The 27,366-nt window shown below is 35.5% G+C and overlaps 1 protein-coding gene across 1 annotated transcript in view; it reads right to left on the bottom strand.

Moving 5' to 3' along the window:
* The window catches only part of Smp_133510 (putative aldehyde dehydrogenase), a gene marked incomplete at its 5' end in the record, with an annotated part of 46,385 nt that extends 20,182 nt beyond the window's left edge, over positions 1 to 26,203 (bottom strand). The window contains 12 exons of the mRNA XM_018788532.1: positions 1,173 to 1,332; positions 2,883 to 3,492; positions 6,648 to 7,161; positions 8,266 to 8,469; positions 9,351 to 9,581; positions 12,214 to 12,440; positions 16,094 to 16,275; positions 18,484 to 18,627; positions 19,666 to 19,748; positions 20,246 to 20,686; positions 21,568 to 22,044; positions 25,205 to 26,203. Of these exons, the coding sequence (XP_018654065.1) occupies positions 1,173 to 1,332; positions 2,883 to 3,492; positions 6,648 to 7,161; positions 8,266 to 8,469; positions 9,351 to 9,581; positions 12,214 to 12,440; positions 16,094 to 16,275; positions 18,484 to 18,627; positions 19,666 to 19,748; positions 20,246 to 20,686; positions 21,568 to 22,044; positions 25,205 to 26,203 (4,272 nt within the window). The remainder of the gene's footprint in view (positions 1 to 1,172; positions 1,333 to 2,882; positions 3,493 to 6,647; positions 7,162 to 8,265; positions 8,470 to 9,350; positions 9,582 to 12,213; positions 12,441 to 16,093; positions 16,276 to 18,483; positions 18,628 to 19,665; positions 19,749 to 20,245; positions 20,687 to 21,567; positions 22,045 to 25,204) is intronic.
* Positions 26,204 to 27,366: the final 1,163 nt, after the last annotated feature.

Here is a 27,366-nt window from a genome sequence, read left to right as displayed (position 1 = left end):
TACGGCTGTGAAACATGGCCAATAAGAGTAGAAGATACTCGTAGGTTACTAGTATTTGACCACAGATGTCTTAGAAATATTGCTCGCATCTTCTGGGATAACCGGGTAAGTAATAGTGAGGTTAGACGCAGGGTATTAGGGAACGATGGTAAATCAGTTGATGAGGTCATGAATCTTCATCGACTGAGATGGTTGGGCCATGTGTTACGTATGCCTGAACACCGATTACCACGACGCGCCATGCTGACTAGTATTGGCGATGGTTGGAAGAGAGTTAGGGGCGGCCAAACCAAAACATGGCATCAGTGTTTGAAGTCACTAACTTCTAGCCTGAGCCATGTTGGCAGATGCAGACTACCTGGTTGGGGTCCGCGTGACTATCGTAACCAATGGTTGGAGACTCTGGGTGACATGGCTCAGAATCGATCACAATGGCGTAGGTGTATACACTCTTTATCTTCCCTTAAACCTTGAGATTAAAATTGCTTCATATCTCTCTTCCTTCCTGTACTATATCCTTATATACAACCTTTCTTTATATACTACCACCACTAAATTAATTACTTCTATGAATCCGGTGTTGATCTTGTTGTGCTAACGAGGTATGGCAACTTGTACCGATGCATATATGTGCCTGGTCCTACGTTGTCGCTGACTGACTGACTGACTTGTTAATAAGGATATTGAGAGGCTTTAAAAGTGAAAATGTCTAACCTCATCACAAAATATGACATGAAAAAGGGTATGCAGATGAACAATCTCCATCTGATTTCATAGTCGTGAAAACAATATAAAGTATTCTTGGTTAATAAAAACGTATTTCACTTTAATGACAAAAATGGAAATCTATGATATATAAAACACAAAAACGAGGAATCCACAAATAGGGATTTTATGTAAATAAGAATGTCAAAATAACATTAAACAGATGAAGTGCATTCAACACTTTCAACGATGGTTAAGTAAAATAAAGACAGGTGATTTAAGCTTTTATTGAATTTAATAGCTCAAAGCACGTTGTTATTGACCAACATGGAAATAGTTGGCCATCGGACTGCTAATACTCAATGGTCACTCAATAACTAAGGCTCGAGCAGTAGTAGTGAAGCGACTATCTTCCAGTATTGATAAAAACAAGAGATTTTTCAAATAATATAACTAATCAAACTCACATGATGAGATTTATGCTTTTTTCTGTTTGGAGTAGGTGGTTCTATTTCACTTTTGCGCTTCCGTAAAAAATTTAAGTCATCATTATTACTATCACTGTTCCTATTGTCCTTCATTTCATCTGAAGTTACAGCCGCCTGATTAAGTGCTTCATTGGCCTCTCTATAAGTATAAATAAAACGTACTTCAAAATGTAAGAACTGTTGTTGAAAAACCGCTTATTAATTGACTGAAATAGTGACCTTTAATCAAAATCGAAACCAAGGTATGTGGTGAAGCCGTTTCAAAACGTGTCAGTTAAAAAGCACTTATTAACTTAATTAATAAGAATATTGACACAGGAGATACAAGTTTGGTCGAATCGGAGAAGGTTACAACTAGCTTGAAATAGGCTAGTATATTACAGCTCCACTTATTAGATTCGGTAATCTTCAGAGATATCAATTCAATATAAATGCTTAGATTGGTTGAAGTTGGAAGTGACGTATGATAACAGCGTTTAGTCTTACCGAAATAGCTACCAATAATCACTTACACAACAGGACAGAAATATTATATACTGATTTTCCCAGAAGTATACGATGTATAAAAAAGGTTTGAGAATAATTTAGTGTTTGACATGCACTTGATGTAAAGATAGTACAATGAAGTATGTTTTTAACCTACGAAAAACTAAAACAAAGGATCTAGAATGACAATACCTATTACAGTAGAACAAAAGAATAAGGGTATAGGAAAAAAAGAGGAGAATGAAAGGTACAAAACAACACAGTTCAAAGAATTAATATCGACGTGCGTAACTACAAATGAGTTTACGTTACATTACCTGGTCTTTATTCTTAGGTTGCATTAACTTCGTAAACTCCAAGTGAGAAAGCTACACGGCTCAGATCCAGTGTCAATGACTTGATAGGATAATGAAATAATCTTGACACTCAACCTTTTATCAAGGCGTTACTATATCAGCTGCTATAGTACTCTTGGGTATAAAGTGAGTGGGATATGTAACATATCTCTCAAAAATTAGTTCGAGTCCAATATCGACATTAAAGAATACGTAGTCCCATAATCAAATCACGCACTTCTACTAAATGTGTTCAGAAATCTATGAATTTTATCAGAATATAGATTAAACAGGACGCCGTATATTTGCTTCAAAATGAGAATATCTGGGAGTTGATAGATTTTCCAGAAACTAAAAAAACTGTTACTGTATTTCCACTAATAATTGACGGGAAAAGACTTCTTTAACTAAGTCTTATTTCCGACGAAATCATGTTAATTGCTGACCGCCAATGAGTATACAAATAGGTTAAGTGCAATACTGTTCATTTTTAACATCTTTAAAAGACGAAATAACGATAGGATCTATCGGTTAACTGGCACATAAGTAATTTATTTTTAGCCGGATAGCGATATATACATGTTCAAGTGCCTGTGAGTAAAGCTATAGTCCATCGACTTGCATCAAGACTAAAAAAATTGATTTGTGGTTTCTGAGCTCTATATGATGAGAAAACCAAATGTCTATCCTTTATCAATCAGAAAGACGAAGGATTGATACAGGACACAGCATCACACTAAACTTTAAAAATCCTAATAGTATCTTAAGTCCCTAGAAGATGATAACTCTTCGTAGACTCTCATACAATTGTTAATACTGAAATAACTAAATAATTTCTGAATCTTTCTTAAAGCCGGCTAACACTTACTGTATAAATTGTTCCTTTGACAAATCTATCGATTGTGTCGTCATTTTTTTCAAAACGTCATCACTTTCCATCTGAGCAATCTTCTGTGCCTCCTTTGAAACAGTTTCATCCTCCACTCCATCTTGAGCCAAAAGAAATTCGCGTTCATAATCCCGAAGTTTCAAAACGCGTTTCTTTTCTGCTTTGGCATCTATTTGCTTTTCTTTATTGTTATTTTTGTTAAGTTGCGACTCGGAAATTTCATCTGAGGACTTTGAACTTTCATCATCTGATTCACTAGGTTCACGAAACCATTGTTTATTAGGATCATTAAGGGATGGATCATTTTTACATAATGCTTGATATAAAGTTAAAAAATCATCATGTTGTTTTTCTTCCCAACTATCATCAGTGTCTGAGGAACTTGAATAAGTAGATTCATCATCATTATCTGAAACTGAAGCGGCGGTTACATCTTCATCCACTTTGAAATTAGTATCAGTTAACTTGGATAGTTTAATACCCTTCAGTTTAGCATCACCGTGTTTAGCTTTCAGTTTCTCGTATTCCTCCTTTTGACGATACCGATTATAATTTTTAGCGAAATCCTGATTGATTTTGAATTGCATGTCTGGGATGTTTAGACAATCGCTATAAAACAATTATGACAATGAACTATATACACTAAAGTATGAATTTATGAAATGAATAATCTTAGTTATATCACATTTATGTTTTCAAGACTATGAGTAAAAATATGCGATATATCATCGTGATTCCGCTAAATTTCCATCAATAATAAGTAGTTCATGTTTAAGTTGACATGAGTGATGCGCATGTTACAAATTTATTAATCAGTTCAGTACATTTCTTCGAGTTCACTTAATATAAAATTTCCTTAATAAGTAACTTCAGATTGACAGAAGCCACAATAGTACTTGAAATCCTATCCCATACTAAGTATCCTAAATAAAGGCTGACAAATGAACCATCGAAAGAAAACTGTGTTGGGAGACTAGCGATCTATAAAACCAAGTGAATAAGTTGTACAAAGGAAGCTGTCTTTTAAAAATTCATACGGAAGTCAAAACAACATATATAACTAGAGAAATTCGAGAATCTTGACTAATATTATGCAGATAAATTAACAAATTCACTTGCAATCTTCTTACATCCTTAGTGCATATTCTTACTTAGTAGAAAGCTTTGTAAAGTTAAACTTTACGAAATCGATAAACAGAATTTTCTTAATTAGTTTAAAATTGACAAGAATTTGTACCTAAGAAATATTGAATTTATGATCAGCTCTATTTTAAAATGCCAATTACAACACTACCAAGAATCAGTCGATCTACATATGCTAACGAAAACTTTGGAAGTAGATTTGACGATCGACTTGTGTCTAAAAGCGTAGCTTTTCGAATATGGACGCGCTATTCGATTATAAATTTGACATATGAATTTCAACAAGCTTCTTCTCCTAGACAAATCTGAGAATTAAGAAACTTTCCTATTTTCCCAACTCACTTATTTTGAAAGCATGAGGACTGGTTTCTATGATGTTTTAACCAAACTCTACAGCTAATTAAAAGTTTAATTCTGTAGTGACAATTTGTTCGATTTTAAAATTGTAAATGGTACTCCATTTATCTGGTTTGGATATCAACTATTAAGGTTTACACATCCTTTTAATCGTACATATATGATTCTTCATGAATGATGGTTGGAACCTAGTTTCATGGAAGTTGGAGCTCATCGACGAAACATATGTACAATCTAGACAAAAGAGATGCTTCTTGTGGGATTCGGTCTCGTTTCACTCAATGTGACAGTCAAAAACATTACTTCTGGATCGTTCACCACTAGTCAGCTTTAGCCATTGAATACCAAATGACTAAGTGCTTTTTACGTTAGCAAACACTCTAAAAGAAATAAATAAATACTAACAGTATTCGCGCGCGCCTTTAGGTGACAGCAGCTACTTAACAAAAGTATGTTATTGCCCTCGGTATACATTATATATGCAAACATAATTAAACAATATGAAAACAGTCAAGCTAATGATGTAAGCACAAATGTATCGTATCATACAAAATAAGCAAACATAAGTGATGGGGAAAGAAGGAAAAACGAACAATTATATAAATTCCAGTATTTTCTTTTACTTTATATCAACAAACTTTGGTAAAAATTGGAGACTGAAAGTTACCCGTCACATTATTAATTGCTTTAAAACTACATAATCAATGATAAGGCAAGAGGAAAACGATTAACAAAAAAAAACTAATTACATGTTAGCACACAGTTAAAATGAACATACATAGAATCTAGTGAATAAATTAGAAATAATAATCAACTGAGAATCACAAAATTTTCCCGAAAGAATAAATGTCTCACTTTTTGAGTGTGCGTAAAGAATTACGGTAAACCTCTTTTATTAATAATAATAATAATATCATATTATATTAAATAAAAACGAAAATACAATCGAATCAAATTAAAATATTAAATTATCAGCATTATTAGAACAACCCATTGTGTCATTGAATAAAAATAAAGAGAATTCAGTGAAGAAAAATTTCTTGCGTAACCTCATCTGGTAATAAGAGCCTCGAATTAATTCATGGTGCAATATTTTCTATCCTTTTATAGACATATATTTTCCATATAACTATAAATAAGGCTATACAGCTTAAGTAAATGATTTCGTCGAAAACAAAATTTTCTTCGCTGAATTCTCTTTATCAGAATTAGTACTGATAATGTTAACAGAAGAAAAATATTTCCTCTTGATATCTGCTAAACTGTGCATACTCATTGAGAGTCGATTGAAATTCAGATTATGCGTCAATCAGAAAATAAGTGTTTGTTATCGCTTAATGCAGTATTTTTACTAACCACCAAAGAAAGAAATCAATCGACTAGGAAACCGAACCAATCAACTAGAAATGGGAAAAAATCTCCATAATATTTTAGTCAGTTAGTGGAACAAATTTTCTCACAAACAAAAAACAGTGAGGCGTAATAAATACTATCAAAAGTCAACAATTTTTTTGTTATTCTACCTCCCTCTCTCTCCCTACACACTATACTTCAATGTGTATCTCTTCCCAATCAGAATAAAACTGATGTAAAACTACTAAATACACGCAAAATAGCTAGTTGATAACAAAATAACAGTAAATAAATAAATGTTAATAAGTAGAAAAAAAACTAATGAGTTTTATCACACATAAGTGGAAGAACAATAGTGAGACTATAATTTCAATTATTTTCTTTCCATGACATTCAAATACACAAAGAATAAATAGTGGAAGTAAAGAATTCACAAAATATATTCAACTAATACATAACAAACATGATTATTATTAACTACTATACTTTGAAACACGTAGTATTAACAGTTGAGCTACTCTGAAGAATATAATTGGCAATAAAAAAGTAATATCCACAGAAAATGGAAGTGTTCAGTTTGATTAGATGGTGAAAACTGTGAGGAAAATTATTAGTAAGCTTAAACAGACTGTTAGCTAAAGAATTCTTTTTGAACGAGAATATAATCTAAAAGTTTGATATAGGAATTTTCTTCATCATCTTCATTGTTATTATTATTATTAGTGATAGTATTAGTATTGTTTGCATTGTCATTACCATTATAACCCCCATTCATGGATTCGTTAATTGTTCTGGATTCATTTTCTAAACTTATCTTCTTAAATTTATTATTATGAGGTAAACGTCCAAACACAGATAGCTGCCCCAAGCATTTGCCAGTGTGAACTTTACCACTCCAACGACCATGATGACTACTGCCAGATGGTGAATGGAGTTTAGACGATGATATTGGTGAAGATGGAGTGAGGAAATGCCATTCTGACCCATTGATTACAACAGCTACAGAATCACATTGAGGAGCGTCTAGACAAAATTTATAATTTCGATTAATGAATAAATCCTGATGTTTAGGTTCAATTAATCGACATTGAACCCACCAAAAAGTTTGACGCGGATAAGCCTGAATTAATTCAGAAGAACGACAGTTACGTGCATCAATTAAAATACGATACACACAGTCTAGGTGATCTTTGACAATATCATTTTCATTAAAAGCATAAATAGTCAAGTAATAAAATGCTTGTACAGGTAGACGAACGTTATAATAGGCATTAGCCTGAGATCTGAATGGCTTTGAATACGAAACACTACTTTGATGGCTTGGTTTCATTTGAAGTAATGCATAGCTATCACAATCTGCCATTTGATGACCTGGTCGATCAAACGATTTTAATTGGTGGCATAGCTACAAAAATAATAGTAAGAACAAATTTAGCTGATATTAGTATAACATGAAATTTTACTGCCTCCATAGAAAATTTACAGGAGCTTCGATTCCACTCTGAAACTCCAAGTTTGGTTAATTACGACCAGCTTACATTGATTTTAATATACAGGAATTCCTGAGAACCTTGATACGACGTTCATATCGAGAAATAGTCTCACGCATGCAAGAGATATATTTTATCAAATCAATAGTTCTAAATTAGAACCTATAGCATCCATGAAAGCATACAAGAAAATTAGGTTTAATCGTTTGTTCATACTATTTAAATGCCGCAACAAATTAAGGTGCTTCAAGAAACTGTAATTTAAGTGGAAATTTATAACATAATAAGCCTCTTGACAACATTGAGTCGGTCACAACCATAACTACTAACTGAATATAATCCGTGCCTTTTACTTATCGTCAAATTCATAAATCCGTAAATGTCTTTGGGGTTTTAATGAGTCATGGAGTAGATGAGGTCGAGTACATTACAAACCATTTGGTGGTCAACCTACTTCATCCAAAATATCAGTACATATTACTCTACCATTACATCACTGTATGGCTGAAGACTGTTGGCAAGATGATCTGGGTATACTAAGCACCTTTGTATCAAAAATGTTTTAGTTATGAACTAAGATTGACAAATTATTGTACAGCGTAGTTTTGTTATGAATAAAAAAGTGAAATTATACGTGACTATATGATTGGCTTTAGAAATGTTGAAATCTGTGTGGCCTAGTGAATACGAAACGAGTAAAGTTAGTGTCATAAGTAGTACAACAAGGGACTACATACCATTCTCAACATAAATCCCTATTACTGTATATGAAAGCTGAGAGACATGAACTTTCCTCCTACTGACATTCAACATCAATCTTCAAAATTGACACTCAAAATAAGTAATCAATTTTCATTTCTATTATTTTTAATTTATACACTAGTTTTTATACCAGTTAAGTTGTATTCATTTAAGAATAGAATGAGTACGATACAGGGAGTTCGCTTGAATTTATTCGAACTTAACCTACTTAATTATTTGATATTAAGTAAGAAATAAGATGGTCTAATCGATCTAACCTTTAGACCAGGAGCAATAGCAAAAGGAATTTTCAGAGGTCTTGGATCACTGTGTACAATGTATGGTCGACCATCTGACGCATCACCTTCTGGTACCATTAGCACGCCATGCACTTCTGAAGCGGGTGTACGACCAAGAAAGCCAACTTCAGGCAATCGACCAGTCACAACTAGACGAGAATAATTATATTCTGAGCAATGAATCTGTGGAAGAAAAACAAAAAAATCATGACAAAAATAGGTGTGATATGGTACCATGATCATTAAAATTTTAAACAAAGAGACTCAAGCCAAGGCTTTGCGAAAATTTTCAAAACTATGTACATAAGAGTAACGTAAACAAAAAACCATATTACCAAAATCTGGAAACAGTTGTTAGCTTATGAATCATAAAAGATAAAAATATACCAGTTATGACTGAAAGAGTTTGTTATGTTCTTTTGTCACTGCAAACTCGTTTAGTTAAACAGGTAATTATATACAAACAAAAGTGTTGTTAATGGGTAAAATAACACTCAAATAAACAACGTAGGAACTAATATAAGAGAAAATTGACTCACATCTATTTCTAAATTCCTTGTGTAAGGACGATTCTAGAAAACTATTGTGTAATAAATAAAATTACAAATTAATACCATAATAGACTTCAAATTAACTCATTTTCCAGGCACTTTTGATATGAGCCACGCTCTAAGTGTGGGAGCTAATGATACTAATTGGTTGCCCAAACCAATATAGGTGGAGCTGGGTTTGAACCTGAGATTAAGTGGACGAAATTCAAACACTTGAACAACTAAGCCACAGCTCCATTATAGTAATCACTTGATATCCGACAAAAACATATTATTTTCTAATTCTAATTAAATAAATACTTTGCAATTATTAGTTACCGAACTTTATTTAATGATAACGTTTTGATATCATTTAAAATATTTATGAGGGTTTGACTTATTTGTGAATTACAAATCCGAAGACTTAAAACGAGCTATAATAATACAAAGTCCTACAGGCCTTAGACTAGTCAACTGGCCTGAAAAATTCAAGCGTTAAAATGAGAAACAGATTAAAAACGGCCAACTGCTAACCTGAAATGAACATGCCAACTCCCTGATGTCTTCACGCCGCCAATCAGGTGAAACATAAACATTTAAATAATATTTTCCTGGTTGTGATGGAGCAGCTTCAATGCGTACAGTTCCTGATGGTCGTAACAGGATTTCGACTAAGCATAACCCTAACAGAATACTGTGATCAGCACAGTTTTCCAAGCTGCAGGAAATACCAACAAATTTCGACATTTTTATTTTTACACTCACCTAATACATATATAAAAAAAGGATCAGACAAGTTTATATTAGAGTTATTATCAAGATTAATAAGGAATTCAAATAAAATGACTACAGAATATAAGAGAATTATGTAAGGAATAGAGAGTTGATAAGTCAAGGGTACTTAAAAGAACTGTGTACATAAGAATAAAAATATTACAACCAATATATAATTAATTTACACTAAGATATTAAGGATGATTTGTGAACTAATTACAACAAATTGTGAGCAGAGTTGAACGCCGGCTGGCAGTGGAATCCAGGACGCGGGTTTCGTCACATTTGCGAACTAGTCAGCTGGATGTGCCCTCGCCTCAGGTTACACTGGGACTCGAACCCAGTACCTTTTGCTTCAAACGCCCAACGCACTTATCCATTTAGCTTCTGAGCTCAAACGGTCGCTAACTTGTGCGACGGAGTGGACGTTAATTCATTTGTATTGATTGTTTGAATGCTCCCGTTACCAATATTTGTAAATTCATACACTACGCTTTGAACTACAGCTGTTTTACAACACATTTCATCTATGACAAAATCCACTACGAGAAACCATTATTGCAAAAAACTAGATAGGGCCTAAAAAAGTAATAAATTCGATATGCCAAGAGGTGTTGAAGTTTAAGAAGTACTAGAATAAAGGATGTATCGATCAAGACAGTAGGCGCAACTCAAGAAAGGAAAAACAAGAAGACAGAAGTTAAAAAACCTTAAAATGCAGAGAAAGCCAAGATACAGACTGAATATACAGAAGTAAACAAATGAGTAAAGAAGAGCATTACAACTGATAAGCATAAATATTTAGAGGACCTGACAACCACAGTAGGACAAGCTGAAAGAAGAGAACGTATGGAAGGACCATATCGCAAAAGCAAAAAGCTAACAGGAAAAAGTAGTAGACGAGAGCGACTAGTCAGCAACGAAGACGTAAGACTGCTTCGTCCGAGGAAATTGTGATATCACCGAGAACCGGCGAAACGGAACGAAGTCAGCAACACAACAACAGGACAAGCTAAGCTATTCCACTGCGCTGCAGCCCTACTTACTGGAGAGAAAAGACCAGATTCAGCTGAGGGATATGTATATTCCACAAGTAGTTGGAAGAACGAATGATCAAGAACACAACTCATGAGTATGCGTATAGTACAAAAACATCCTTGGAAAACGTCACAAAATAGCGTAGTAAAAGAGGAAACGAGCCAATGGCATTTAAGGTCCATCAAAGTGGGAAATACGAAGGTAAAGGTAAAGGTGAGCGCTTTTGAAGCGAAAAAAAGAAATTCAAATTTCCAAGATAAAATTACAAAAATGGGATGTTGACCAAGTGATTCATGAGGACCTAGCATCCCCAACAAATACCAACTAGTGAGAATCGAAAGCAAAGGTGCAGCACTTTGAAGAGCTTCTGAACAGACCAGCTCATCTGAACCTATCGGATATAGGAACAGAGCACAAAGATCGCACCAAAGATGATACCCCACCAATAATAGAAGACCAAACAAGACCATCACATAAATCAAGAATGGCGAAACATTAGGACTAGTTGGAACACTAACTGAAATACTAAAGTTAGATATAGAAGCAAATTCAATTATGTGTCACGTTTTCTTCAGAAAGATCTCAGAGAAAGAACAGGTATCAACAGACTAGAAAGAGGGATATTTCATAAAGATACCCAAAAAAAGGAGTTTCTAGTAGGTGTAAGGACCACAGAAAAACGACGTCAAGATTAGTGTCAATCGGATGTTTCAATACAGCTAGCTGAACTGAATAGAAAATCTAGTAGATGCCCAACTCAGAAATCAACAATTTGCTTTTCGTGAGGATCGATCATGTAGTAAACAAACGGGAACACCGTGGATCATTTCTGAGAAATGAATTGAGTAAAACAATTATAAGTATCCATAAGCAGCTTCCTAGGCAAGATAATACACATCCATTGTACAGAGATCATCAATATAACCTACTCTGACATAGAACAAACCAGACACCAGTTGGAGAAATTAGGAAAAGACGCTGAAAGTGAATTGTTAACATTTCGTGGGAAAAAATTAAACTGTATTACAAGACAAGCTCTAGCTCGGAATCCTCGAGGAAAAAAGAAAATAGACAGATGGAAGAACACATAGCGATGTCAATCGAAGGCAACACATTAGGATTATGAATACCACTTGGCAAAGACTGGAAAGGAGAGACAGGGACAGAATTATTGAAGATCCTTAGTCAATGACCTATATCCGAGGAGAGGTTGCAGGTTTAAGTAAGTAATCACTCCTATAAGCTTGCAAATCTCAAAAGAAAAATTATCGTTTACCACAATGCATAAACCACTGATGTGGATTTATCTACGTTCATTATATAACAATGATTATGTTTTCGTTATTCTTCAATCGACTAAGTTTTATAAACCACGCACCTGTGAATAAAGAGCTGAAGAAAAAAAAACAGAGAAACACCGCTCAAGTTATTGTAGATACAGTGTTAACATATACTCAGACGAACTATTTGTATAAAGTAAAGTTCTAGAAAATCAAATTACAGACTCAATTCAAAGGTTATTCATTCATACAAAGCGAATGATGTGAATATCACATTGTACTCATAAAAAAAATACTGAAATTACTTGTCCATTTTTGGTAACTAAACAATCGGAATAATTCTTTTTCAAAAATAGATTAGCATTGAAAAATGTCGATTTAAGTAATGGTAAGTGACAGAATCGATCCATACTCAATGGTTTGCGTAATAACTGCCATACTTTTAAATCAGGTAAATTCTCAAAAACATGTTGTTCTGGATCAGTTAGAAAATAGAATTCATCACATTCAGATGAACGACTGTCGAGTAAATCTACAAATAAAACCAGTCGCAAAGAAAAAAGAATAGTTATAGGAACTGACCAGGAAAATTGTATACTGTGCTTTGATCCATATGCTTTAAGAACTCTTAACCTAGGACGAGGGATTTTCCATATAGCGTAAGGGGTACCTTATTCACTCGGCACTATAAACCTGGCCACCAAACTATTCTCTCACACTTCAACCAAAAACCGATTAAGAACACAGTATAGGCATGAGTAGAGTATATTGAATTATGACAATTATTTAACAAGACAACACACAAGTATCTATCAGAGTTGGCTTGCCCGACCGTTGCCGCTACCTTGACGTGGTGGTCGGGCTTGCCTATCGTGATGAACCAATCGAGCTATGCTGGCTGGAACAATCGTTCCTCAAGGTCCTACCATGCCAGAGAGGTCGGTTGAAGAGAGGTGAGACTAAAAGCAGCAAACCCAAGGTCCGAAGGCGAAGTCGTACTGCCGACTGTACAGAGGTGTGACGGCAGTAAGGTGTTTCCTTCAGACAACCAGCATGACAGCGATGCTGCCTTCCCACAAGGAGGGGTGGGGTTAGAAAAGATCGACCCTAAAAATACACACCTCGCCTTATCCCACGGATTTCCGTCTCCGGCGGTAAGGTCCTTTGAAGAACGAAGCTAACACATCAAAAATCCCCCACAAAAAGGCCGTTTGTGACCGGCCTCGAGGAGTTGTCCCTTGGGCACTGCGGTCAGGCTCCCAGGTCGTTAAGACCAACACACTAATCCAACTTCTTTTTCAGGTCCCTCAAGAAATACCCTTCCACGGTGTTGGCGCAGCCGAGAAATGATATTAGCCCTCATACCCGTAACAATACACGAGACCAAGGTGGTCACATTCAAATCCTTACTACACCTCCTAATAACTCTCTTATCTCTACGACTAACCCTTCTCACGTCCTTTTATCACCTAGCACCGCTAAGACAAACGATTTGAGTACACTCAACGTTATTCCTGGTCTCTTGAAACCACGATCTAAACTACATGTGGGAACTTTTAACGTCCGAACATTGTGCTAAATAGGACAACAAGCCTCCTTAGCGAGGACTTTAGAATCTCGCTCCATCGATGTGTGCTGCGTCACCGAGAAGCGCATACAAGATCCGATTAGAGTCATTCGTTTGACCTCACCATATCAAAATAAAGAACCGACTCGATACACGCTTCGTGTATCTGGAAGCCCTGATACTGCTTCTCGTGGCCTCGCTGGGGTAGGTATAGCATTAAGTCCTAGGGCAGAACTAGCTCTTTTAGACTGGATCCCAATAAACAGTCGTCTATGCGCTGTCCGACTAAACTGATCAGTAAGGACTCGGAAAGATAGAGACACTCGTCGTTGCCTCTTCGTCGTCTCTGCCTACTCGCCCACTGACTGTAGCTCAGATAGTGTAAAACATGAGTTTTACCGGAAACTTTCCGACCTTTTCCGAAAAGCTAGGCGTTCTGATGTCGTAATAGTGGCTGGTAACTTTTATGCTCAAGTAAGTAAACTAAGCGAAAGGGAAAGACACCTGGGTGGATCTTATGGTGTCGTGGCTAAAAAAACAGATAATGGCGACTGTCTGTTGCAGCTATGCTCAGATAACCGCCTGTTTCTTGCAAATACTAACTTTAAGCATAAGGACAAAACATCTTTTGACATGGCGGCCCCCGAATTCTTCCCAACGTTGAACCCAACTAGATCACATCGCTATCAGCCACCGATGGAGGAGCTCGATAGAAGACTGTCGCTCATTCTGGAGCACATGTTCAGATTCAGATCATGCTCTTGTGCGAGCACGTATCTGTCTGCGTCTTACTGGACGTAGGAAAGACACTGCAGCGAAACCTCTTAGGGTTATAATTAATGATAGACAAGCTAGGAATATATTTCAGGAACAACTAGAAAATCAGTTGAGCAGCCATGTAAGCTGTGTCCACCTTGAAGCAGCGTGGAATGACATCCGAAAAGCTGTGGAAACAGCAGCGATATCTGCCAGTAAGGTAAACCATAAGGTTAGGGAGAAACACTAGATTTCGGCAGCATCTACTGCACTGATATATGCTCGAAAACTCATCCAATCTAGCTCTGAACATGACGAAGAGCGAAGTCAGCTTGAGCACAGGCTAATAAGAAGCCTACGCAATGATCGTGAACAGTGGTGGGTGGCGAAAGCAAGAGAGATGGAAAAGGCAGCGGCAATAGATAACAGCAGACAACTATTCAGACTTCTTAAGGAAACCGGTATTAGGAACCCAAATATCGGCGAAACTATCTCAGATAAAGATGGACATAACATTCATTCTCAGTCCAGGAGATTAGATCAATGGGCAGAACACTTTGGGGATCAGTTGAACTGGCCTTCAGCCACATTTCGGTTTCTCACAGTCCCCAGTCGACCTGAATGGCAAATTAATGTGAGTTCTCCAACTCTCTACGAGGTTGAAAAAGCTATAGGAAATCTGAAACGAGGGAGAGCAGCAGACCCTGACAGGTTTACTCCTGAGATTTTTAAGGATGGTGGTCCAGTACTAGCAGCGAGATTGACTGAGGTCTTAGGTAGAATCTGAGAACTGGACGTAATTCCATCAGTTCGCTCCGTCCTACGTTATGGCAGTGAAACATGGCCGATAAGAGTAGAGGATATTAGTAGGCTGCTAGTATTCGATCATAGGTATCTTCGAAGCATTGCTCGTATATCCTGGGACCACCGAGTAAGTAATGTGGTTGTTAGAAAACGGGTACTAGTTAAGGATGGAAAATCGATTGATGGAGTAGTGAAACTTCATCAGTTGAGATGACTGGGACAGGTGTTACGTATGCCCAACCACCGACTGCCCCGACGAGCGATGTTTTATGGTGTAGAAGTAGGTTGGAAGAAAGCTAGGGGCGGCCAGACCAAAACATGGCACAAATCCATGAAGTCACTGACAAGTGGACTGAGACATGTTGGTAGGTGTAGACTACCTGGTTGGGATGCGCGAGATGATAGCATTCGATGGTTAGAGACCTTGAATGACATGGCTGAAAATCGTTTGCAATGGCGAAGGTGCATCCACTCTTTGTGTTCTACCAAATTCTAATCTTCTGAATTCTCCATGTCTCTATCTTTTTTCTCTTTCCAAATTTATTTCACTGTATTATACTCCTTTAATATTATCTTTAAACCCTAATCTTTCACATAATGCTTATACTCTTACTACCTCTACCACTATGGGATTTGAATCGACAACTGCATCTCTGTGCTAATGTGGTATGGCAACTCGAACTGATGTACGTACGTACGAAGTTCTACGTTGTGACTGACTGAGCGTTGACTAGCCAATAAACATTTTGGAAACATAAAATGTTGAAGCTATGTGATTCTATGTTGTAGAAATAAATGGAAGTGACATATTCCACATAATTTAGTCACACTGCTGATACAAATAAATTTATTGAACTACGAAATTCGACCTTAATACTTTTCAAATTTAAAGATCTAATTATGTATTTGTGAAGACAGATATTTACATTTATTGAGATACTTTATTACAGCCCAAACGATACTAGACAGAAAAAGTGAGAGATTGAAACTGTAGATATAATGCAGGGCAGATTTAAAGTGAATATTAGAAAACAGAATAAAAACATTTAGTGGAAAACAAGATTTACTTTCTGATAAATACCGAGCACCCCAATTACAATTTACAAAGCGCCAACCATCACAAATGTACACTGCAAGCCAAGTATTGCGAAAAAGTTGATTATCTCTAATTGGCATTCCTGGACGATATCCAGCACCTTTAGAATAACCAGTTATATATTGACATTGTAATCCAGCATACCTGAATAAAATAAAGGAAAATTACTAAAACTGTTAATGTTCTGGTGACAATATGGATGGGTGATACTAAACAAAATATACATTTAGTTACTTATTTTATGCTGGTAATCTGTATATATAATAAATGAACTCCAAACAAGGTATTTAGATGAAAAGATGAAGTCAAACTACTGAAGAAACTCGCCCGTTTTTCGAAAAAAACACCATATGTTAGGATACAAACAACTATGTATGATTTTAAGATTTGACTCACATCAATCAAAGTTACAGTCTGAGATGTTACCACTAAGATATAGTGGTTGAGTGCATCGACCACTCCACTTAACTTGAAAATTCCATCAGCCCTAACGGCTAGGCGTCTGACAAAATCACAGCATAGATCCAGAAGGTTCGGTTGGGTTTCCCAGCCTAGGTTACCTATATGGCATGGACGAGACAATTGTCTACCGACTAAAGAGCAAGTATACTGTTCAGTAGTACACTCTGTATTATTTTCTAGTCGTTAAATGTGATCTGTGAAAACATAAGAAATGAGTAGGTTGTGGATTATTGATCATGGCTAATTTCAAAGCATTGCTCATGTATTGTGGAAGAATCGAGTGAACAATGTCGAGGTTCGGCAAAGAATACTAAGTAAAGATGGCAAACTAGTTGATGAGGTTGTGGATTTTCATCTACAGAGATTGAGGACATGTGGTAGATATGCCAAAGCACTGTATACATCGACGTGGGAAGTGTAACACTAGAAATGAGTTGGAAGGAAGCTAAAAGCAAGTAGATCAATATTCGTGAATAGCCAGTCCATGGATTAACTAACTGTTGGTCTGAGCTTTTGTGGTAGATCCAACTACCTGGCTGTAGTCTGTGCGATAACCCTGATAAATTTTCGAAGACAGAGTGAAATGGCTCAAAATTGATCACAATTACACAGATGCATTCACTTTTAATCTTCCCCTAGATCTTCACTTACAGTATTTCTTCATGCATAGCTTTCCATTAAGTCTTATGGAGCTACATTTTAAAAGATTAGTCTTTGGAATCTGTATGTGTTGGTCGTTCGAATCTTCCCATTGACGTTTAGGACTGCAATTGATCAGTCACTTCGATATTTGTGAATCCTGTGAGGATTTTCTCGATATTGCCACTAAGACACAAGCGTGTTTAAGCAGAGATGGATGGTAGCTAGTAGCAGAATCCAGAAAGCGCATTTCGTCACCTCACTCCACAAGCTAATGGCTAACCGGACTCAGTAGCTAAATGGATTACTCAATGGTGTTTAAAGTGAACAGTACTGGGTTCGGGTCTCGGAGTGAATATCAACTCTGAGACGCAGGTACATCCAACTGACAAGTTCCTACGTAAGACGCGACGTGGATCCTGCTTAAAGATTAGTCTTTCTCATCATCGTTGTTACCATAATTACTTCGAAGAAGATTATGTACAGTGGACAACAGTTATTCTATATGCTTGTTGATAACCTATGATCACCTGAAGCTACTGGAAGCATGCTAACTTTGGAACAAAGTAATTATTTATTCAGAATAAGACGAATGATCTTCCCATTTTCTATGAATTTCTGTGTCACATGCTGATTGGATGAAAAGTTTCCAGCCTTATTCTGGTCTTTAAAGATATTATTGTGGAATTCCTGGGGGATCCCGACACAAATCAACCGAATTTCCTTCATGAACATCGATGACAATGTAAATTTTAGCCAATAGTTGGAAAAAATCTCACGTATCAAGCTGACAGCTAATACTTTCGATTCTTTTGATATACCTTCATAGAGTTATGGAAATTTTCATTTAAGAACTAAATGATTGGAAAACCTAGATATAGATTGTAAGCTATTCTAACAATACTGGTTCATTTATTTCTTTACTGGGAAATTAAACCGTCTATTATACTAATTAAAGTTTATTCTGAAGTCATGCATATCACAAAGGTACATAAAACAACAAATATCAAATTAGATCCATTAAAAATTACGCCAATTGATGGTGAAAAAAAATGTTCATATTTTTAATTGAGGTATATATACAACAGTATAATTGTGATAATTCCAGAAGTTTAAAAATCATAAAATATTCAATCACCAAATAACTACTTAAAGTCTGTATGAGTCTCATTGAAAGTGAGTTACGATCGAAATTATTTTTCTCAGTGACAGATCTAAAAATTTTCTGAACTGAAATGGCAAAACACGTACCGGCATAGTTCATAAAATATTTCATTACGCGATAACTGATTATATTTCATCTGTCTCAACATTCCAATCAATGAATCAGATGGGGCCTCTGGATCATAATCTTCACATCTGATATCCTTACCAGTAATCCATCGGTAAAGAGAACTAAAAAGCGAATTTTGGAAAAGGTTATATTGTGTGTTCATGATGAGAATGATAATTTACGATGAACAATATTTGATAGATATTTCTCCCAATAAGCAGAACATCTAGAGAATTGACGAAAAGTTAAAAGCAATTTGTAGTGGGGATATATTTGTAGTTAGAGAGTCAGACATTAACCCTTTAACCGCCTTCTCGTCTCCAGAAATTTTTTTATTCTTAAACTCCGGAAAGGGAAAGAAGGCGAGAAGTGTGGAAATAGTTTCAATTTGAAGATTAGCTTATGTACAGAAAGCAAAGGTATTTATAGGATCATATATGATTTTCAAGATCCCAGAAGCTTCTGGAAAACACGCTTTGAGTGCTTATGAAATCTATAGCTGTCTAATCAAGATAATTAAAACATAATCCGCCGTTTCCCTGGAACTCTTAGAGTTTCCCAAAGAAGGCAGATCAGTTAAGGGATTTTCCTGATTCTCAAAGACATTTTCAAGGTATTTTTGAGGGCTAATGAAATATATTAATATAGTTCATTTTCATATAATGATTGATGTTTAACTAGACCAAAATCGGCTTTACTTCTAGCATTTATGGGTTTATTCATATAGATGATATCAACAGTTTGTGAAATTGTTTTCCATCCATGATAATGTGCTACATTTGTTTTCATCATATGTTTTTAGCCGACTATTCACGTTCATCATGTATCAAAGGCATTTCATAAAATATTCTTATACGTAACTTGATGCAGAATTTGCCCCCAAGACTGACGAACTATTACAGAATATTCCCAACTCAGTGCGAGTGGATCTACATTATAATAAATGGTGTTCAAACTTGGTTTAATGAGGCCCAAAGTCTTGATATATAGAATAAGAGCTACATTTAGCGCACTTTCTAAAAGGACTGAATAGTTTGTGAATAGTTGAACTGGAATTATACATAACTACAGAATCAAATCATTCCCCCCAAAATTAACTATTAAATAAAAGTCTGAATCATTTAACATTACAGTAAACGAATCGGCTAAGCGATACTTACCGTATAACTTCAACTTCGTTATCCATACCAGTAGTCAGATCAGAAATCAGTTCACAGAATGTCATATGAACACGATTAGTAACCTGAAACAATTTTGTAGCGAATGTATTGGTTAAAAAATACACTACAGAAAAGTGAACGGAATAAGACTTTATTTACTAAGCTAAACAGCAACCCGATTGAAAACAAAATCGACATGTCAACACCAATCATTGAAGACAAACATCAGATACTTGCGAGAAAATGGAGGCAGAAAGAAATATTGAGATAACAATTTCACTGAAACTGTCAGTTGAGCAAATTAACTATTTTTCAATATATATATATATATATATATATATATATATATATATATATATCAGAAACGCAAATGGTACCGTTTTAAATAATCTCATCACATAGCATAAATTAGAAACAAAATATGGAATAGTAATATACACAAACTACATATCCAACCAAAGAAAAAATGAAGCATCATTCAACGAACGAAATAAATAAATACATGGAGCATATGTGGAGCGAACAGCAAAACATGCATGTGCAATAAACATATCTTAAACAAAAAGCGGCAGCAACTTACTTCAATAGCATGCATATCTATAACATGAATTCGATCATCTGATGGTAAAATTGTTGTTTTAAGCAAAACTGGAGGTACAGGAGGAGGTGGCGGTGGCAGTGAAGGTGGTTTGCTTCGAACACATCCATTAGAAGGCCATTTAATGTAACGGACAGTATTAGGTGAGTGTAAGGAAGAAGTATGTTTTCTCTGAAACGGTAATAATTTGTTGGAACACCCAAGAGTAGACCTATTATGTGACGCAGGAGCCCAAGAACGATCGTAAGAGGCAATATTCCAAGGTGAAGACAGTACGCTTCCACAGCTACCTCGTCTATGTGAATCGACATTCCGGTACGGATCGAACTCAAGCGTATATGACGTCCTTAAGTCAGAAAGTGAAGCTCCAAGGTGGATCGAAGGAGTTGAATTTTTTTGCAAATTCTTCGGTTTCTCCATTTGCTAAAGTGCATCAAAATAAATCGGCATTATATATAGTAAGTCATTAAACTATTCTGGAACTCCACTAATCGCTTACTGAATTGTAATTGCTACTACTTTGCCTCACCCTCACAGCTAACCTAATTCTATTGGACATAAATGTACAGTGGTCACTGGACTAATTATAAGTTGCAGTGAGCCATATTGAATGTTGGATAGTTGGAAATACTAGTACGAAAGGCTCACTTGATTTCTTAAAGTGTTATCAAATTCGAAGATGAAACCACCGTAGAGATTAATATTTATTAATTTACGTAACAGATGAACAATTCACATTTTATAGATTACTTTCACAGAGGTACCAAGTTCGTTTGTCCTCAACGCATAAAACGTTATAGAAAAACGCTAAGTTGAATATTCATATAAGATTAGCTATTTTAAAAGCATGATGTTCATGGAGTACTAAAATGATATATGACACGTAGTGATAGCCCACAGATCCAAGAGCCTGACATTTAGTACACTTTAAATACCACACTTCCACCCGAATATCTCAGGTAATGTCTTAATGGATGCCAACAGTATAGACAAGAGTGTAGGATAATTTTATCAACTTCCATCCAACTATATGTGATATGAGAGTTATTGCTTTCTATATTTTCCAGCCCCGGTACGTCAAGAATCGATTACATATAAGAATCCCCCAATAATCGGGAAAATTATGGCAAATATTAAAGTTACCAGCCTATTCGAAAGATTTCAAGATTTAAAAAGTTGGGTAATCTAAAATTTAAGGTAACACTTGGTAATTAGTCAATATATTTAGCAAGATTTAGGTCAATAGGTTAAAGATATATTATATTATTATTTTAAAAAAAAACTCAATAGTTGCAAGAGCTTACATTATGATTGAGAACATTTTGGAGATTATTTCCACATAAACGTATCAATTCATCGACAACGCGCCGCGATTTGGGTTTATGTAGTATTTTATTCACAAAGTTTTTAACCTCTGCCTCTCTACCGTTTTCAAGATAATGAGATATTTTCGCAGCTAACTTTGAGATTTTTCTATGGTCTCTTCTGATATAATCATATTCTTGTGTATTCTCACTTACATATACAGGAGACTTTTCAGGATCATTTATGTTATCCGGATCATTTACAGATAATATTGAAGAAGACTCAGATATGTATTGACCAACACGACAAACTTTTGATGAAGGAACAAGATTGTGGATTGTAGATTCTTTACTTACAGGTTTAAAATTATGTCGAGAATTACTTTTGCGCATACTTTTTCTCTCTGATTCCTGGGTTTTTTCATAGGTTCTTGAATGGTCTGATGAAGGCCGTGGTGAGCGCTTATTAATGGTATCCTAAAAATGAAGAAGTGATGATTATGATGATGATGGGGAATATGAACATTTCATTAGACAATTAATAAACATGAGATTTATGAAATCAGATTACTTAATAAATTCTCTTGCAGAAAATAAATAGATAATTATTACTAAAAGAATATCACAATATATATATGTATTTTGCATGTTTAACATGTTTTCAAGTTATCGAGATATATCATCACTTGCCCCCAAATGCCCTGGTATGGCTGAAGGTGGAGAGAGTCCGCTCTCCCTCTCGAAATGCTCTCACATGGCCACGCGCATATAGTCTGTCAGAGAAGTCCTACTCACTGCCTTCTCATGGCACTACTGTTGTTTACGAAATTCAGAGGACGAAAAGCGTATGTTCGGAGCTTTAACCGGGTTGGTGGACACGGAATGTTTCCTTAGAGGAGTTGGAAAACCCTGATTCCAAACCAATGGTGCACATGGGCTCCAGTATCCTGAAGGGACAAATGGCGTATGGATCAATCGTTGGTCACTGGCTACCATGGGACTGTATCTCCTCACGATGCTACACTGCCTTGTGGATCAGACCTTTAGGTCAAAGGCTCCAGGTGTGGCTTCCTAAGAAAACCACCTGCTTCAGTTTGGGCACCTGGGCAGTATCACAGCCCTAACACAAATCAAATGGTATTTGTGTGGCGCACGAGTATCTGGTGCCTCCTTGTACCAATATTTATGTGTTCAAATAAATAAATAAATAAATAATTCACTTGAACTTGAATTCAAACTCTCTTATCTTCAAACAGATAAATAGCTTCGCAACATGTGATTTAGTCTAACACTATTAAAGATCTAACTTAAGAAAGCTTACATGCATCTAGATTAGAGATAAGGCTACGATCTTACCAACTTCGGCTTAGAAGACGTAATGTGAAAAAAAAAACTTATCAAAAAGTGAAAACTGCTAACATGTTAATTTTGAGCAAAATGAACAGGAGGCCAGTAGAACTAGATTTAATCTAGTGCTTAACAAGATATTTGTACATGCAAGATCAAAACGTTACAACTACATAAAAAAAGTAACGAACAATGTAATGCCGTAACCAAGTTCTGATCCAGCTACTAATTATTAGTGAAGGTTGTTGAATGATTGTCAGTTAGTTGCTCAAACCGTCGTGAGTATAGTTGATTTTAAAACTATCGACATGGAGTTCAAAAGTTGTAAGGCTAAATCAATCACAGACCATTAAACAAATAAATACTAAGACACTACTGGAAAGATTATACAATTCAGGTAATCAAATGAAGTCAATCAACGTAGAACAAATTCATCTATTAGCTCAAGAGTTTGAAGCGAAGTTTTGCTCGTGAAGTATTTACCTTTAATCCATGAACTCACATGTTTGAACTTCACTTCATCTACTTCAGTTTGAGCAGTCGAGTAGCATTAACAACCTCAAGACAAAAGATGTGGCACAAAGTAGAATATATAAACATGTACTTGGCGTGCAGGTCATCTTAATTCGGACTCATATCAAATGCATGAAACTTGCTGAGAATACTTCACTACTCAAAACGAAGAGGATAGTGGTTTTTTACCTTGGGAATTATTGATTAAAAACAACATCTTAACTAATGGGCCACATTTACTATGAAGAATTATATGCAGAATATAAAAACATGGAAACGGTAATAGAGCTTAAATTTGTTGAATAAACAAAGCTACTTTCCAAAGCTTCCATAACTTTTGAATATTATTAGGTATCAAGATAAATTGTATTTCGTAAATTAACAACTTTAATTAGATACTAGTGAAATGAACGAAGACTTGATGGGGAAGACCAATTTATCGTTTAATGCATAGTTACAGAGTTCTTTGGTAAAATGTGGAAACCTATATATTAAATACTTCATTTGCAAGTCTTCCATCAATTGTCTCAAACTTCATCGTTCCTTCATTTCTATTACAATTACTCTCTGTTTACATCCCCATCCCACTTCTGATTGGTGTTACATACTATTTATGTCGACAGACATAAGTAGCATACACCACACTAGTAGTGTAACTATGATGACTTTCACAAAAAGAACGTTTACTGAGTGCCTTAAAAGTCTGGTAAAACACTGAGATTTAGTATCCAGAACTAAAAATAGACGTTCACATACAATACCGCTCAGAACGGTTATAATAACCAAAATTAATTTTTAGTAGCTTATAGCGAACACGTATTGGTCTACATCAACTACAGTCCCTAGTTTGTTAATATAACTAGGGGTTACAGAGATTAACGTTGAAATTGTAAAAGATCCTAATCATCAGATTGACTTAATAATACCTACATTACTAAGTCCTTCCCCGACAATCACTCATGAACATACATAAATGAACTAATAAACATTAAAATATTTAATGATATGCAGTTATTTCAGATAGAAATATTTCTTGAAGGGTACTATACAATGCTTCCAGACTAATTCTGCTTGACTTTTGAAATTTCTAGACGTTTCATTATTTTTCACTGATTTTTTGCCATAAATTAAAAAATGTAAATATAGACAATTTTCCGAAAAATCGAACATCGCTTTCTATGTAGTAAAGAATAGGTTCATTCAAATTATTTAACGTTTGTAGAAAAAATCTCTTTAAATGAGAATACTGAAGCACAAGACATGAAAAACTGGCTGACATAGTTGTGAAATCAGATAATACTGTTGAATACTGATTACCAATTCATGCAGAATATTTCCAAAACTTAGAGCATTTTAATAATTTACATTCTTAGTATCCAGTATCATGTTTCTATGTACGTGATACCGAACAGACAGCTAAAGTCCATATGAGACAGAAAAGGAAATAAACCACCAATGTTGACATTAGCCATTGTAGTAACAATAATACACTTTTAAAAAACTATGGTTGTACCGTGGAAAGTGTTGTGTTATCTAAAACTGGCATTCATGATAATGACAAAAAAGTTAATCCTTTATGAAAGTTAATATTCATTGGATTACCATATATCACTAAGCCTTATTGGCTTTTCCCCTTTAATTTTTAGAGGGTTTTCATATGGTAAATTCGCTTAAATGTGGTGAGATAACAGTCATTCTCAACTGATTTGTACCGAAATCGTTCCCAATTTTTCATTACAATTTGTCATTATTTACACTGTTTATCAATTCAACTTACTAAACTCCGATTAGTAGACAAATTATCTGAAGAAGGAAATCCAGATGGCAAATCAAATGACTGAGCAGGATGTAATACATTGACATAGGATGGAGAAAGCGATTGACTAGAAGAGCTTCCAGACATATCTATTCTGTTTTTACAACTTTTAAAGGATTCAGTATTCAATCTCCCATGACGTCTCTTACAAACATCCGCTGTAACAGTACCTCTAAAATTTGGGTTTTGTGATTTTGGATTACAATTACTATTAGAGTGATAAGATATTGAACCACACGTTGAACAGTCGGATGAGTGATGACTATTAGACGAGTGATCAACTGCAAGACCAGGTAGAGTCACTTTCAAGAGACCAATGTTGTGAGAATGAGTAGTAACCAGAGAAGTGTTACCTGGGCAAAAAGATGATAACGCTGAGGATGGCAGAGATGATAAACTAGTTTCGAAAGAAATCACATCTTCGTCAGTACATTTTAATGCATGTGCCTGTGTCAAAGCTAATTGTCTGCTTTGATTTGAAACACTAACCACAATATTATTCTGTAAAGAGGTTTTATTCTGGTTTCTATGCAATCTAGATTGTTCTGTGTGGATATTTTTAAGTTCAAGACTCCGATGAAAGTCACATTCCGCAGTAATTCTTGACACTGACTTACTACATTTTTTCGAGAGGTCTTGGTTTTCTAGCATAGAATCGACATGCATCTGGTTGTCATCGTTTTTGAGTTGATTACTTTCTCCACTTCTTTGTTTCCTGTATTTACCACTGTTAGTATGTCCATGTGAATATAAATACATTATATCTTGAGTATCGCTCAAAGAAAGTGATTCAGAACTTATTCTTTTCTGATCTCTCTTATTAAAGGGCACTGAAGAACACGATGAAGGTTGATTTGAAGTTCTTATATGATTTTGTATATCATCATAAAAACATTTGTTATAAGTAGGTCCGTTTGTAAAGCTGTTTGAGCTATCCATTGTGCAGACTTTTTCACTCATATAGACCTTTGCATTACTTTGATTGTTGCGAGAAATAGATAATGGGTGTGACAACCGATGGTTGGGTGAGACCGAAAAACAGCGGCCAATCACAGACTTAGTTGATGAACGAAGCTGTGAGTCATCATAATGTGAATACGTTGTGCTAGGCTCGAGATTAGCAGGTAAAATAGATGCATATTTATTTTTGTCAGGAAAATCGTATTTATTTATTCTATCTATAGATACAGGACAAGCACTTGTATTATCTTTGTGTAAATCATGTGATTGGATGGTCTTAAGATTATAACTGTTAACTCGGTCTGACTTTCTAGTGTTTTTAGATGAAGGGTTTGAAACAGGTAAACAACTGGTTGTTGAATGGTGTAAATTTGGGTTCAATTCATCACATGCGCCCCTATATTTATTAAAACGGTGCCTTGGTTCCGAACTTTTGCTATTAAATCGATGCGGAAAACTTTGGATACCCTCACTCTTTTTACACTGTTCAGATAACCATGTTACATCTTTCACACTAGTAATATTGATGTTGGACTTTGGACAGTTTAGATTCTCATCAGATACAAAGTATTCATGAGAACAGTCAGAATTTGAGGGACTAGAACTTTCTGCGAGCTCGTTTGAGGATAAACGAACGGCCTCTGGAGTTAAGGCAAAAACTCAGCCTTACTGATTAATAAAGTGGGCTTTGCTGTAAGTTTCCCGGGCAGTGAAGATTCCATAGGCGCATATTTTTCACATGATATAAGAGGATTTGAATAAATAAAGGATGAATAGTTAGGACTTGGAAGTTGATCACCCGTATCAAGTTGATCGTATTCAACATTAGGGTAATAGCTTAGTGAAGGCTGCTTTTTAGTAGTTTTATGGCACTTATTTACAGATTCACGAAGTTTGTCTGATTCGTTGGCAGAAGAAAGACAATCGATATCAGGGGTACTTACATAAATGGAAGGACCACGGTCAAACCTTGCTGAATTTAAAACAGTACACCCTGAACTACCCACAGAGCTGGTATAAAAAGGGTGATTATCTGTGCTCATATATGTACACGTAGAGATTCCTGTCTGACAATGCGGAAAAGGATCTTTTGAAGTAGCGATCCCCAAGAACGACTGGCGCAATTCATATAATCTGCATCTATGTAAAGCAGCTTCACTAGC

The sequence above is a fragment of the Schistosoma mansoni genome, chromosome W (assembly GCF_000237925.1).
Source record: "Schistosoma mansoni strain Puerto Rico chromosome W, complete genome".
NCBI lineage: Eukaryota > Metazoa > Platyhelminthes > Trematoda > Strigeidida > Schistosomatidae > Schistosoma > Schistosoma mansoni.
Note: the sequence above shows the minus strand (reverse complement) of the source record. Positions and strands in the feature narration are given on the sequence as shown.